This window comes from Pseudoliparis swirei, chromosome 15 (assembly GCF_029220125.1).
Source record: "Pseudoliparis swirei isolate HS2019 ecotype Mariana Trench chromosome 15, NWPU_hadal_v1, whole genome shotgun sequence".
NCBI lineage: Eukaryota > Metazoa > Chordata > Actinopteri > Perciformes > Liparidae > Pseudoliparis > Pseudoliparis swirei.
This window is the reverse complement of record NC_079402.1, coordinates 21052837-21069217: the sequence shown is the minus strand read 5'-3', so window position 1 is coordinate 21069217 and position 16381 is coordinate 21052837. Positions and strand designations below refer to the sequence as shown.

The following is a 16381-nucleotide window of genomic DNA, read 5'->3' as shown; positions in this document are numbered from 1 at the left end:
CAAGAATCACTTTTAAAATTCTTCTCTTAACCTACAAAGCCTTGATTGGTGATGCTCCATCATATCTTAAGGAGCTTGTCGTACCATATTGCCCCACTAGAGAGCTACGCTCACTAAATGCGGGACTACTTGTAGTTCCTAGAGTCTTAAAAAGTAGAATGGGAGCCAGAGCCTTTAGTTATCAAGCTCCTCTTTTATGGAACCAGCTTCCAATTTCAGTCCGGGAGGCAGACACAGTCACCTCGTTAAGAGTAGACTTAAGACCTTCCTCTTTGACAGAGCTTATAGTTAGGGCTGAATCAGGTTTGTCCTGGTCCAGCCCTTGATATGATGCTATAGGCTTATAGCTGCGGGGGACGTTTTAGGATGCACTGAGTACCTATCTCCTCTTTTTTCTCTGCTTAAGGATGAATTTGCGTCTCCCAATCACACCATACTAACTCTCCTTTGTCCCCGGAAGTCCGTTTGACTTTACGTCTCATGGGGTCATCGGACCCTATGAGACGGCATAGATCTATCTGCCTGATGGATCGTCTGGGTCGTAAATTCCTGCTCATGACTACGCCACTGTCCTGTTGAGACTCCGCCCTCCTCCTCCCCACCGCCATCTGCCTGATGGATCGTGGAGGTCTCCATCGTGGAATATGCCTACTATGAACTATTCATACACTCTGTCATATTCATTGAATGTATTTTAACTCTAAATCTGTCCTTCTGTACACATTACATCTATTGCATCTGTCCATCCTAGGAGAGGGATCCTCCTCTGTTGCTCTCCTCCAGGTTTCTTCCCTTTTTTTCCCCCTGAAGGGTTATTTGGGAGTTTTTCCTGGTCCGATGTGAGGTTTTGGGGCAGGGATGTCTATGTGTACAGATTGTAAAGCACTCCGAGACAAATTTGTAATTTGTGAAATTGGGCTATACAAATAAACTGAATTGAATTGAATTGAATTGTAAGTTCTGGTGCTGATGCTCGAGCTGCTGTTGCTATGCAACTATCGAAAACCATGTTCCAGGTTGAAGCAGTCATCATTTTAACTTTGAGCCCTCATTAGTGCTCTGATTAAACTTGTTATGATGTCATATAATATGTTTTGATGGCATATAATATGTTATGATGTCATGTAATATGTTATGATGTCATATAATATGTTATGATGGCATATAATATGTTATGTCATATAATATGTTATGATGGCATATATTATGTTATGATGTCATATAATATGTTATGATGTCATATAATATGTTATGATGACCCGATCGATCCCAAAATCTAATCAAATGGTCCCCGGATAAAAACCAATCATCCCACCAAATTTCATGCGATTCGGTTTAATACTTTTTGAGCTATGCGAGTAACACGCATACAAATAAATAAATACACGGCGATCAAAGCTTATACCCTTCCGCATTCTCAATGCGAAGGTAATAAGTAGGCCAATTTCCAAGTCCACTCTCCCAGTGAGAAGGAAAGCGGCCAGCTGTGACGGTATATCTTGTGTTCAGATCGATACGTGCGCCTAGTTTCCTGTTTTTCGCCAGACGCCGTCTAGACGTGAGACACCGCAGCGGGTTTGTCTAGTGGCGTAAACGGGCAGGACGCCATCGGTTCCAGTAAAATGCATGACCCCAGGTTCAGTTCTCATCAGCTGGTCATGCTGCCTTACACACACACACACACACACACTCTTGGTCTCCATGGAAACCCTATAGGGTAGCCACAGCGGACTCGTCGCGATACAGAAGTGGTTAATGACAGATGGAATATTGAAAGGGGAAGCGAGTAACGGGGGAGGGAGAAAGAGAGAAGAGAAGAAGTGAGAGGGAGCGAAGGAGTCTGCGGTCAGGTTGACGGTTGCTGCAGAAGGAACTCGGTGACGGCTGGGAGACGACGGAGAGGGGGATGACAGAACGTGGGGAAGGGAAACCGTTTTGATGTGTGCTTTGAGCGGTTGAGGAGAAGTCATGGCTGGTTTGAGGCACGTGCCAGGTAGTGTCGGCACCCACGGCAACGCCTCTGCCGGTCTGGCTCTCAACACACACACGCACACACACACACACACACGCAAGTAATTTTAGTAAGAAAGTAATTTATTTCCATAGGTACATACATATCGTATACATAGTGACAGGCATTAACAAAAACAAAAACAACTAGAACAGGCACTCGGTAGAGCGCATACCTTCGCATATCACAAGATTGGGCATTGGATTATGAAGATTTTGGCATTAGTTGCATGCTAATTGGATAGAAATTGACCGCTATGGTAAAAAGAAGATGTTGACCTTTTCATGACCTTAACGTTGACCTTTGACCCGATCGATCCCAAAATCTAATCAAATGGTCCCCGGATAATAACCAATCATCCCACCAAATTTCATGCGATTCGGTTTAATACTTTTTGTGTTATGCGATTAACACGCATACAAATAAATAAATAAATACACGGCGATCAAAACATAACCTTCAGCATTTTCAATGCGAAGGTAACAACGTACGAATGGAGGACCGTCCAAAGACCGAGGTCTGCAGGCTCCTCTGAGCCCCACCCCGAACCCTTTAGCCCCGCCCCTCCCAACTACTACAGGCACACAAGCAGCACACACACACATACACATGGATCAAAACATACAATTTCATACAAGCAAAAACAAAACCCCAAAACAGGAAAAAACAAAAAAACAAAAACAAAAAAAAAGAAACATAATAAAGGCAAATGTGAAGAACTGATAACTTAGAAAAATAATATCACGAACATCAAGGTATGTATATATAATTTAATTTAAATGTCTCTCCTTTAGTGCACTGTGCCGCCAGGCTGTACGTCACACACCACACAACAATCAACACACAACTAATGCCATCCACGCCCTGTCTGGGCGTACGCGGGCTTTATCTCCGCTTGTTAGGAGGACGTGGACATCCATATTCCAACATCCAGCCCGATGGTGCTGGATGTCAGGACTCTGAACAGTGTTAACATATATATGTATAATAGTGTGTGTGTTTGCGTCGACGTCTTGAGCTCCTGAGGCCGCTCATGCGTCTCCAGGAACCATCGCTCATTTCCATCCATTTGCCGTTTTGTCCAACCTGTCGTGACATGCAGTGATAATCTATCTGCCATAATGGGCTTTCGCCTGTTTGTGTGTTTGCATATGTGTGTGTGTGTGTGTGTGTGTGTGTGTGTGTGTGTGTGTGTGCATTCTGCAGCGGCTGCCTCTGTAGTTGGAACCGGCTGAGCAGGATTATGTAACGACCGAGGTGTGTTCGGATGTGTTTGAGCCGACATGACAGCTGTACATACAAATCAACGAGTCGGCGCACGGTGATCTCATCCATTCATGGCTTACAATGAAATAAATAATTACAAAAATCCACTTGGATGTTAGATAATCTTCGACTTGACGTGTATTGAAGCACACATAACTCTATCATAACTTATTCATCATGCTGACTAGCCACAGATGTGAAACCAACATTTATTTATTTATTTGGGGGGGGGGGGCAACTTCTGATCAGCACAAGCTGTATACAGGCAGATCAAAGATTTAAAAATGTTAAATAACATTTAAACTGACAATTCCATAAGCGTATGTAAAGCACAGCCTGCTCTGCACAGCTTATAAACAATGCAAATCGGATTCTTATTATAATACCGTTCCTTAAAACAGACCAAAGAGGGTACAGCCCAATAGCCATGGAAAAATAAATCAGAATAGGGTGAAAAGGGCATATATATATATACAACAATATTTTACTGAAGAGAAAGACCTGCGTGACCCACAGACGCCTTCATCGCGGCGTTGCGCTGCAGTTGCACATTCAGGGTCTTCTGACCTCGGGCCTTGGTTTACTTCTTTGAAAGTCAGCGTGGGCCCTTAAAGTCTGAGACAATCAACTCAGAAAATACAGGATAATAGGAGAATGCTAATGTATTAAAAAAGTTGAAGATTCAACATCGATTGTAAGTTCTGGTGCTGATGCTCGAGCTGCTGTTGCTATGCAACTATCGAAAACCATGTTCCAGGTTGAAGCAGTCATCATTTTAACTTTGAGCCCTCATTAGTGCTCTGATTAAACTTGTTATGATGTCATATAATATGTTTTGATGGCATATAATATGTTATGATGTCATGTAATATGTTATGATGTCATATAATATGTTATGATGGCATATAATATGGTATGTCATATAATATGTTATGATGGCATATATTATGTTATGATGTCATATAATATGTTATGATGGCATATAATATGTTATGATGGCATATAATATGTTATGATGTCATATAATATGTTATGATGGCATATAATATGTTATGATGGCATATAATATGTTATGTCATATAATATGTTATGATGGCATATAATATGTTATGATGGCATATAATATGTTATGATGGCATATAATATGTTATGATGTCATATAATATGTTATGATGGCATATAATATGTTATGATGGCATATAATATGTTATGTCATATAATATGTTATGATGGCATATATTATGTTATGATGTCATATAATATGTTATGATGGCATATAATATGTTATGATGGCATATAATATGGTATGTCATATAATATGTTATGATGGCATATAATATGTTATGATGTCATATAATATGTTATGTCATATAATATGTTATGATGGCATATAATATGTTATGATGTCATATAATATGTTATGATGGCATATAATATGTTATGATGTCATACAATATGTTATGATGGCATATAATATGTTATGATGTCATACAATATGTTATGATGTCATATAATATGTTATGATGTCATATAATATGTTATGATGGCATATAATATGTTATGATGTCATATAATATGTTATGATGTCATATAATATGTTATGATGGCATATAATATGTTATGATGTCATATAATATGTTATGATGTCATATAATATGTTATGATGGCATATATTATGTTATGATGTCATATAATATGTTATGATGGCATATATTATGTTATGATGTCATATAATATGTTATGATGTCATATAATATGTTATGATGGCATATATTATGTTATGATGTCATATAATATGTTATGATGGCATATAATATGTTATGATGTCATATAATATGTTATGATGTCATATAATATGTTATGATGTCATACAATATGTTATGATGTCATATAATATGTTATGATGGCATATAATATGTTATGATGTCATACAATATGTTATGATGTCATACAAAATGTTATAATGTCATATAATATGTTATGATGACATATAATATGTTATGATGGCATATATTATGTTATGATGTCATATAATATGTTATGATGGCATATATTATGTTATGATGTCATATAATATGTTATGATGGCATATAATATGTTATGATGTCATATAATATGTTATAATGTCATATATTATGTTATGATGTCATATAATATGTTATGATGGCATATAATATGTTATGATGGCATATAATATACACATCGGTTTGAGTGCTTTTGTCAAACGACAGAATGTTTAAATAAAAAAGGACGTCTTCAATGAGTAATCTAAGGTGTTGTCGTCATGTTGAAGGCATTCATTAGATTCAGTGCTATAAGACGATGACGGCTGTCGTACTTTTTCTTTCTTTTTACATTCCTGATACATTTTCTTTTGAATAGAAATACCGTGAATGGAAATCACACAGAATCCCAAGGTGTCCCTCTGCGGAGAGCTTCTTTTCTGGCTGTTTTCAGCTTCAGCAGAGACACTCGTGTTTAAGTTGTCTCGCAGAAACAGTGTTTTTTTATCTGCAGCTGTTTCTTCTACTTAAAATATGGAGTTAATATGGAGTGATTAATGTATGATGTTGTGTAGGAGCGATAGAGAATATCGATCGCATCGGAGAACAGAGGCAATCTCGGTGGATTAATGAGTATAGATTAGACCATTTTAAAGGTATTGAGCAATAACTTCACCCTGGGATCCCCAGAGAACTCATTATGGGCTAATCCCGCTTGTCACGTTGCTCTCCTGCTCTGGGAACGACGAGACTTTAGTTCCCACATCAAAGTCACGCTGTCACCACACCCATCTAAGCATACGGAGGAGCTGACGTCCGCTGGGCCTGAATGATAGGTGGAACACCACTGAGCTGCCAGCCGAGTGTGGATCTCACCATCAGATGGTGTGTTTTGTTTGTCTGTGTATGGAGATCTCATATAAATGTTCAAATGAAGCCGATTGGTTGAGCTGTCTGGCTTGTTGACATGCTGGAGGTGGGCTCTATCAGTTGCTGGGGCTCCTCCATATCAAGTTAACTGAAACACATAAACACTCTTTTACTATCTGATCCCGTTTATTTAAAGCGGCAATAACTTGTTTGTAAATCTCTGTTTATTCACACGTTCCAATATTACGGAGCAACATCGTCATTAACTTGCAGTCCTGTTTCTGACCGTCACTCTCAACTCGGAGAGTATGCCCTTGTGTCTGTTTACAAAATATATATTTTAGACTAATTAAAAGCCATGTCAAAGTAATAGTATAGAACAATAATTTGTATGCTAAGAATCAACCAGTATATTACATTTTGCATTAAATTTAATTTCACGTAGCACTAGCAGGGTTCCCTTTTCTTTCAAGAAGAAATGTGTACTTTTTTTTTAATGATTACACAATGCCGTGAATTTAGTGTTAATTTACTTACTATGGTTTTTTAAATTTATAATTTATGTTCTTTATGTGCTTATTATTGCATCATGAGTTTTTATAAAAGTTGAGGTTTGTCATAAAAGTCATAACACGTCATTCAACAAAATAATTTTATCGTGCCATAAAATGTCATGTTCATTGAATATAAATGAATCTTATAAAGTTAGTGTTCATCATAAAAATGTCATTAGAAAGTTTGTTAAATATTTTAGAAAAATTGCATGATTTTTAATGAATACTGTGTCCCAAAAAACATAACATATGACATAGTATGCTTTTTTTAAAGTAATTGTGAGTCCTAAAAACAGTCCATAAAAATGTCTTAAAAATTGTTATAAGTCCGAAAACATCATAGTAGATCTCAAAAGACGTGATGAAAAATTATCCTCAAGTATGTCATATATACATATATATTTATATATATATATATACATATTTATATATATATTATATATATATATTTATATATGTATATATATTTATATATATATAAATATGTATATAATATATATATTATATATATAAATATTTATTTATATATATATATTTCACAAATCCTAATAAAACTTTTCCTACTATTATGACATAATAAATTTAAAAATAATCTAGAGTGATTAAAAAAAGTAAATCGATCTTGTTATATTTACATTTCAGCCAAAGACATCCTATTGGCCCTTTCTACATTCTCAAATTGTCATTTGATTTTCCTTTTTCCATTCCTGAACCGCTTATCCTATTCAGGGTCGCTGGATCAGAGCCCAGCTGACATTGGGCGGAGGCGGGTTCTCGGGGCTCGTGTAGAGACTGACGGGTCATTTAGGGTCCAATTAACCTGCGTGTCTTTGGACTGACTGGAGGAAGCCCACGCTGACACCAGGAGAACACGCAAACTCATTTCTATTGTAATACAAATATGAGTCGTGCGCTCTCCAAGTCCCATCAATGCCATCACCAAGGCTGCCTCCAAACACGATGTGCTGGTGCGGCGCCGCACAGACGTGGATGACACTGCGGTCAGGCAGCAGGTCCAGAGTTTGGTCGCGATCAACCGAATCTCTCGCCGTGTCTTGAATTGTTCTGATTTTCCGGCGTGGGTCATTACCCACAGGTTTGTGTTTGTCAAATGGTTCCAGTTGGACGCGTCTGTCGCCTCCTTTCTTTGAACCAGCGCTTCGCCCTCGGATGCTTGTCTTCTGCCTCTCTCTGTGGACGCGTACACATGCATGTTGGCTCCAGGAGTTCTCTGGACAATGACCTGTTTCCTCCACACGGCCTCAATCAGACGCTGCACTGCCCGTGTGCTGGAAGGCTGGAGTCTGCTGGATGTCCCGGTCCAATCGGTTCTGACATCTGTTGGCTTCTCCAGTCTCATTGCACCTCATTCCTGTAAAAAAAAAAAAAACATTCCTCTGTTACTTTCTTTTTCCTCACTCGTATTAATCAAAGAAGCACTTTGGAAACCGACATGAGGAGGAGAGATAAATAAATAAATGAAGGTATTTAACCAAATTCCTTTCTGCGGTGATCCGACGCTCCGTGTTTACGGCTCACTGTCGCTCTGCCTCGTGTGTGTGTGTGTGTGTGTGTGTGTGTGTTGTCTTCCAAGATTTAAAATGTTAATGTAGAAAATATTTACAATTGGGGATTAGTTGTTTGTTTTTTTCTCTCCGTGTGAACGGATTAACACACACACACACACTTCCATGTGCTCAATCTCCACGTGTGGCCTACATCCAAATATACATTAATATATCTGCTCGGCCTTGAAGTTGCAGCGTGTTCACAGAGTGTGTGTTCAGAGTGTGTGTTCAGAGTGTGTGTTCAGAGTGTGTGTTCAGAGTGTGTGTTCAGAGTGTGTGTTCACAGTGTGTGTTCAGAGTGTGTGTTCAGAGTGTGTGTTCACAGTGTGTTCTGGTCACTTCTAGCTGTTGGAGTCCACAGATGTTAAGGAAGATGCAGTCCTGTGCTGTTCCATGGAGGTATGGACCCCCGACATGAGCACACGCACACACACACACACACACACACACACACAGTTAAACAGTGAAACACCTAAACATGTATTTATGAAACCGATTCTGTGCATTGGAGCCAACATGTTTTATTCTGATGCTTCTGATCTCTGTGTGATCCTCTCCTTATGAATCATAAAGTAGAACTCTGGGTTTAATCAGAGTCTCTATAGAATAGCAGGACGCTCTCACCAACAATAATAGGAAAATAAGGTAAAAATATAGCATTATTATTTAAAAAAATGTAATGTGTTAATAGTCATATTAATAATATTAAATACTTTTTTATGTGGATGCTTAGGAAAACATTTATTTACACCAATAAAGCCACATCGCATGTCATAAAAACAACACAAAAGGCATTTGTTGCTTCTACCTAGACCTTTTCAGTCTTTCTCTTTTGTATATGATATAGAATAATGTTGTATTTGATTTGATTGACTGAATAAAATACACCAACAAAAGATACACAAACAACCAGAGTAACACGGTGTGTTGTTGTGCTCGGTGCGAGGGACACGCCCACCTCCCCTGACCCCCGGCCTCCGTCGCCGTTTCTCCCCGCCAGTTGCAGAGCATGGGGCGCCTCCTGGAGGAGCAGCTCCCCGAGATGATGACGGAGCTCCTCGCCGCCGTCAGGGACAAGATGCTCAGTCCGGCCGAGTCGCAGCTGAGCCGCTCGCTCCTCATGGAGGTCCTCGAGCTGCACGCCCACCGCTGGAGCCCCCTGGAGGCGCTCACCGCCCAGTACTACGACCGCACCATCCAGAAGCTCGCCGCCACTGCCTAGGTCGCCAGAGACGAGGAGGCGAGGAGGCGAGGAGGCGAGCCCTTCTGAAGCCCCTGGGAAACATCGAGCATCAATCGGCTCGTCTGGTTTTACCAAAACACCGACATTTAATGAAAACGTCACTCAAATGAGTCTATTCTCTTCTTTTTCATTTTGAACTTGGTATAATTCGCTAATTTCTCCCAGATAGGCGACTACTGCCGCAAATATCCAGACACGATCCACCAAACCGTTAGCTATGAAGCTATGAAGCTATTCAGCTAGGAAGCTATTGAGCTATTAAGCTATTGAGCTAGCCGCCGCGGTGACGCTACACGTGGCGCTCAAACAACGAAAACGCATCTTAGAAAACAGTAAATGGCCACTAGGGGCATGCGTGGCCACTCGCCTTGCACTGGCTGCTGGGGGATGAAGGAGGGAAAAGAGGGGGGAGGGGGGGCAGCAGCCCGTAGGGAATAGAGAGAGCCGTACCCAAAGATGAATGGAGGGGGGGGGGAGGTCAGGGTCGCCGTGTCGGTCTGTTCATTGTGTTCATTTGCCCCCCCCCCCCTCCTCTGTCTCTCCGTCAGCCCCTCGGGTCTGTGTGGCTGATAAAAGAGAGAGGGGGGGAGGAGGAGGGGAGTAACCACGGTGCTGTCTGTCTGGGCCCAGGTCAAAGGGCGTCGCCGTGGAGCTCCCACAGCTCCTCCCCCGCCTTTGTCTCCCCCCCCACCTCTCTACGGGAAACCTTTCTGTGGAGATGAGACGGCGGAGTGGGCTGGCAGATGGCTGCTTGAGCCCATGTGAGTAGACCCTGCTCCCTAGTCCCTGCTCCCTAGACCCTGTTCTCTAGACCCTGCTCCCTAGACCCTGCTCCCTAGACCCTGCTCTCTAGACCCTGCTCCCTAGACCCTGTTCTCTAGACCCTGCTCCCTAGACCCTGCTCCCTAGACCCTGCTCTCTAGACCCTGCTCCCTAGACCCTGCTCCCTAGACCCTGCTCCCTAGTCCCTGCTCCCTAGACCCTGCTCCCTAGTCCCTGCGCCCTAGTACCTGCTCCCTAGTCCCTGCTCCCTAGACCCTGCTCCCTAGACCCTGCTCCCTAGTCCCTGCTCCCTAGTCCCTGCTCCCTAGACCCTGCTCCCTAGTCCCTGCTCCCTAGACCCTGCTCCCTAGTACCTGCTCCCTAGTCCCTGCTCCCTAGTCCCTGCTCCCTAGTCCCTGCTCCCTAGTCCCTGCTCCCTAGACCCTGCTCCCTAGTCCCTAGTCCCTGAGCTCTGGCCGGTGACGCCAATAGAAGCAGCAACACTCTTGCATTTGGGAGGCTTTGAAAAGCATGAAAACAAACCACTGCCGTGGTGATGCTGTTGGTCCGGCGGGGGAAGCTCTACCAGGTCACACACACACACACACACACACACACACATGTACATCTGCTTCGTGAACCACATCTTGGATATTATCATCATATTATTTTTTTAATCACTTGGTGTTTTTATTGTATTTCATTTTTACGTCTTGTTTTTTATGCAGAAACAAATGTCCGTAGAGGCGTTCGCGGTCGACCTCGTTGCACAGGTTTGATTTGTTTTGCACCGTTTTGCTTTGAAGTTGGAAAAAAAACAAAAGCTTGCATTTGAATCGCAGCTCGAGGATCAAGAGGAAACGTCTCCGAAGGGAGACGCGGTTACGCATAGCGAGGGGTTTTAGGATGTTTTAATGGACTAGTGGCCTTATTATTTGTCCGTCTTTATAGGAGCGTTGTTGCTGCGAGGCGTTCAGGGCCTGTGGCAGCGCAGGACTTAACAGTTGGTCTGATTCACATTCTGTTGCTGAAGGAACAGAAAGAAAAAAGGATGAGAAGAAAAGAAAGAAGAAAGAAGAGCACGGCTCAGAAACGAGCGCCGTTCTCTGCGGTGGACATTTTAAAAGTGTTAAATATTGAGTGTTTGCTTTGTGTTTGAAGACGATGACGACAATTCACCTGCTTCGAAGACGACGATGACGAAAAGAAGAAGTCTTGTCGCGTCACATGTGACCCTTATTCCAGCTGATGTGTGTCCGATGATATTGACGTACCAAGCCAGTCATGTACCGTCTGTAACGGTCTCTATAGTCTGCATACAGTATATTTACAAGTATTTAACGTCCTGTTACCTTTGGGGTCAACTTGACCCCATTCAATGTTCACAGGTCTCAAATATTTATGATTGACATGTTTTTTGCTTCATTTTTACTTTTTTATTTAAAGGACTATTTAGTTAGTCAACAAACACATAAAGTCGCCTACCTGCCACCTAAACTTGGGAATTTATTTGAATTATAATAATGTTCTGGAGTCAAATTGACCTCGAGGGTAAAAGATGTTGGTACATGTGAAGGTAACCAGAGGGTTGAAAACATTGGGAGAGAGGAGGATAGTCCGAGTTTAGCCTCCCCTGCATTCCTATAGGGAACGAGTTATTTGTTTGGGACTCGTCACACACACGCACACACACACGCATGTGCATGTGCACATGCACGTGTATACACATGCTCGGTTACCCATTGGATCTCTGTGGGCAGTTTAAAATGTTTTTTATAATTTTCTCTGTCTTGCATCAAGAATTAAGAATCCTGTGTGGTGGAGAGGAGGAGGAGAGGAGGTGATCCACTATGGAGGACTTAAAATGACTTAAGTATAAATAAATAAATGCATGAATAAATAAATTAATAAATGCTTAAATAAATGTATAAATAAATAAATAAATACAAGAATAAATGTATAAATACATAAATTAATAAATATAAGTTATAACTCAACAGGACATCATTAAATAAATGTATTTCTACATTTCTGTATTTCTTCATTTATTTATATCTCTATGTGTCCACACGTATTTCTTCATTTATTTATGTGTGACATTTATGTGTCCGTATATTCAAATGAGCTGGGCGGTCCGAACCTCATTGTTGAACAGGATTGGTCAAGTCGGAGAGCAAGACAGAAGCAATCGATCCCTAGCACTTGGATCTGTAGACGAACAGCGTTTATTATGCATTCTTGTCTGTACACTAAAATACTACTATTGTTGAGTCACGGATTGTAATTTAAGGATGTTTTCAGCCGAGAAGTTAGTAGTTTAAGCATCAAATCTGTGATCGGTTTATCGAGATTCAGCCTAATAAGGATATGCGACGGAGATTTGAGGTCCTGCTCGCGGGACCAGTGAGCTCCGGGCGGTCAGCGCGCTGTGTGGCCGCCGAGAGAAGATCATCTCGGCAGGACTTTTTGAAATGCTCCGCTGGCTCTGACGTCTCCGTAGCGGCTAAACATGAGATATAATTAGGTTTTGGAGGATCTAAAGAGCACAACGAGTTTATTATTTATTAAAAGCTAACGTTACGTCAATTTGACTGAGGGTTAAGATTCACAACTTCATATTGTAGCGACCCTGGGTCAGGAAAGCTACGAGACGTTGTATAGTTATTACCGTTTATTCGTAGCCTACGCCAAACAACAGTGAACACCGCAACACATTCTACTCCACTGTAAAGTATTTGACAGTGAATAATTGGAGGAAACTCATGAGCAAGAACAGTTGATGTGGTGACGTCACAAGACCAGAAAGACCGTCCTGCGTCCTCGAGTCTGGATTCCCAAGACCAGACTCACAAGACCAGACTCCAAGAAAACACGAGTCTGTACTCAGTGTTCTTGGAAATGATAAATGGCTGAAGTCAAAAAGCTGTCTAGGCTAACTTCTGCTAACGGTGAGCTGAGCGAGCCAACTTCAGCTTCATGTGCCAGGCAGAAGTAGTAGAGCACAACACACCAGGTGCATCACACTCCTGTGACCAATCATGCTTTAGACAGAGGTTCGGACCGCCCAGCTCATTTGAATATACGGACACGTAAATGTCACACATAAATAAATGAAGAAATACGTGTGGACACATAAATAGAGAAATAAATAAATGAAGAAATACAGAAATGTAGAGATTTATTTAATGATGTCCTGTTGATTTATAACATATTTATTCATTCCTATATTTATTTATTTATTTATACATTTATTTCAGCATTTATTTATTTATTTAAGCATTTATTTAAGCATTCATTTATTTATTCCTATATTTATTCATGCATTTATTTATTTATTTATTTATACTTAAGTCATTTTGAGTCCTCCATAATCCACAGCTCACGATTATGGGGTGCAGAGAGGAGGAGAGGAGGAGGAGGTGATCCACAGCTCACGCTGATGGGGTGCAGAGAGGAGGAGAGGAGGACGTCGACTAAAGAAGGGTTTGACTTGTGTTCTGTATTTGTTTTTAGGTTTTCTATTTAAATTATATTTAGCTCATTTTATATATATATATGTATAATTACGTGGTTATATATATATATTAATGCGCATGTGTATGAATACATGTGTATATATGTGTGTATATATATATGTGTATGTGTATATATATGTGTGTATATATATGTGTATGTATATGTGTATATATGTATATGTATGTATATATATATGTGTGTATGTATATGTGTATATATATATATGTGTATATACAGGACTGTCTCAGAAAATTAGAATATTGTGATAAAGTTCTTTATTTTCTGTAATGCAATAAAAAACAGTCATACATTCTGGATTCATTACAAATCAACTGAACTATTGAAGTTTTATTCTTTTAATATTGCTGATTATGACAGCTTAAGAAAACTCAAATATCCCATCTCTAAATATTAGAATATCATGAAAAGTATACTAGTAGGGTATTAAACAAATCACTTGAATCGTCTAATTAACTTTCGAAACACCTGGAAACACATTTTCAAATGTTTGATTTTGTTTTGCTGTTATAAATCTTTTTTTACTTGGTCTCAGGAAATATTCAAATTTTATGAGATAGGATTTTAGAGTTTTCTTAAGCTGTAAGCCATAATCAGCAATATTAAAAGAATAAAAGGCTTGCAATATTTCAGTTGATTTGTAATGAATCCAGAATGCATGACATTTTGTTTTTAATTGCATTACAGAAATAAAGAACTTTATCACAATATTCTAATTTTCTGAGACAGTCCTGTATATATATGTGTATATGTATGTATATATATGGATGTATATATATATATATATATATATATGTGTGTATATATGTGTATGTATTTATGTATATATATATATATAAATAAACCCATCTGGTGGGTTTTCACAACGTAGGAACAGTTGTGATGCCTCGCTTGCTGTGTAAGTTTGGTATTACCGTGTTTTAGTTTATGAAAATAAAATTCCCATCGGAGAGTTTCATTATGCAAAGAGCAACTTGCTCTCACAGCAGATGGGGGCAGGTGGGGTCAGCCCCCTCGTCTGTGGTGCTGGAGCCTCCCCCGCCCTGTGTGCCCTTAGGCCCTTCTGCTCGGGTCCAATGACTCACTCCACAATTGAATGAGACACCCCCCCCCCCCCCCCCCACACACACACACACCTTAATTTGCATATTCGCATGAATATTGAAAAACGAGGTTCTGGTTAGCGAGTGGACGAGCTGTAGATGGGAGAGTAGCGGGTCATCTTGTAAGCTCTTGTTTTTGTTTTGTCTTTCGAAGCAACTGAAAAATAAACTAACGGCCTCGCCTCCCTGACTTTGTTTGACACACTATACTCTTAATTTTCTTCACTTTTTCAACATCCTAAAACTTTTTTCTCTATTTCGACATAGTATATTATTTTTTCACTTTCTCAACATACTATATTATGATTTTTTCACTTTTTCAACATACTTTATTATGATTTTTCCGACATACTATATTATGATTTGTTCACTCTTTCGACATATTAAACTGATTTTTTTACTTTTTCGACATACTATATTATGATTCTTTTTTGACACTATAATATGAATTTGTTCACTTTTTCAACATACTATACTATGATTTTTTCACTTTTTTAAATTTACTATAGTATGGTTTTTTTGACATACTACTATGACTTTTTTCTCTTTTTCGACATACTATTCTATGACATTTTTCACTTTTTAGACATAACATATTATTTTTTCACTTGTTCGACACACTATACTATGACTTTTTTCTCTATTTCGACATAGTATATTATTTGTTCACTTTTTCAACATCCTATATTATGATTTTTTTACTTTTTCGACATACTATATTATGATTTTTTTACTTTTTCAACATACTATATTATGATTTGTTCACTCTTTCGACATACTATACTGATTTTGTAACTTTTTCTCGACATACTATATTATGATTCTTTCCTTTTTGACACTATACTATGAATTTGTTCACTTTTTCAACATACTATACTATGATTTTTCACTTTTTAAATTTACTACAGTATGGTTTTTTGACATACTACTATGACTTTTTTCTTTTTCGACATACTATTCTATGACATTTTTCACTTTTTGTTTTTAGACATACCATATTATTTTGTCACTTGTTCGACATACTATACTATGACTTTTTTCTCTATTTCGACATAGTATATTATTTTTCACTTTTCAACATCCTATATTATGATTTTTTTTACTTTTTCGACATACTATATTATGATTTTTTTACTTTTTCAACATCCTATATGAGTTTTTTCACTTTTTCGACATACTATACTGTGATTTTTTCACTTTTTTAAATGTACTATAGTATGGTTTCTTTTGACATACTACTATGCTAGATATTCAATGAGTCAATGTTTACTATGTATGTTTAAAATGTCATAGTATAGTATGTAAAATTTTAAAAAGACATTGTATATAGTATGTCAAAAATGTTTATATATAGTGTGTAGAAAACATTCATAGTTAGTCAGACAAAGTAAAACTAAAAGTAATTGAATAAAATGTCGAAAAAAGTAATCGTATAATATAGTATGTTGTACAGTATAAAGAAAACGT

The 16381-nt window shown here is 39.0% G+C and overlaps 1 protein-coding gene across 2 annotated transcripts in view; it reads left to right on the top strand.

The window, feature by feature from the left end:
* The window catches only part of ctif (CBP80/20-dependent translation initiation factor), a 64193-nt gene extending 54317 nt beyond the window's left edge, over nucleotides 1-9876 (top strand). For both annotated transcript variants that reach the window (XM_056432245.1, XM_056432244.1), the window contains 2 exons: nucleotides 8618-8671; nucleotides 9273-9876. In XM_056432245.1, coding sequence (XP_056288220.1) covers nucleotides 8618-8671; nucleotides 9273-9494 — 276 coding nt within the window. In that variant the 3' untranslated portion in view covers nucleotides 9495-9876. The remainder of the gene's footprint in view (nucleotides 1-8617; nucleotides 8672-9272) is intronic.
* The last annotated feature ends 6505 nt before the right edge of the window (nucleotides 9877-16381 follow it).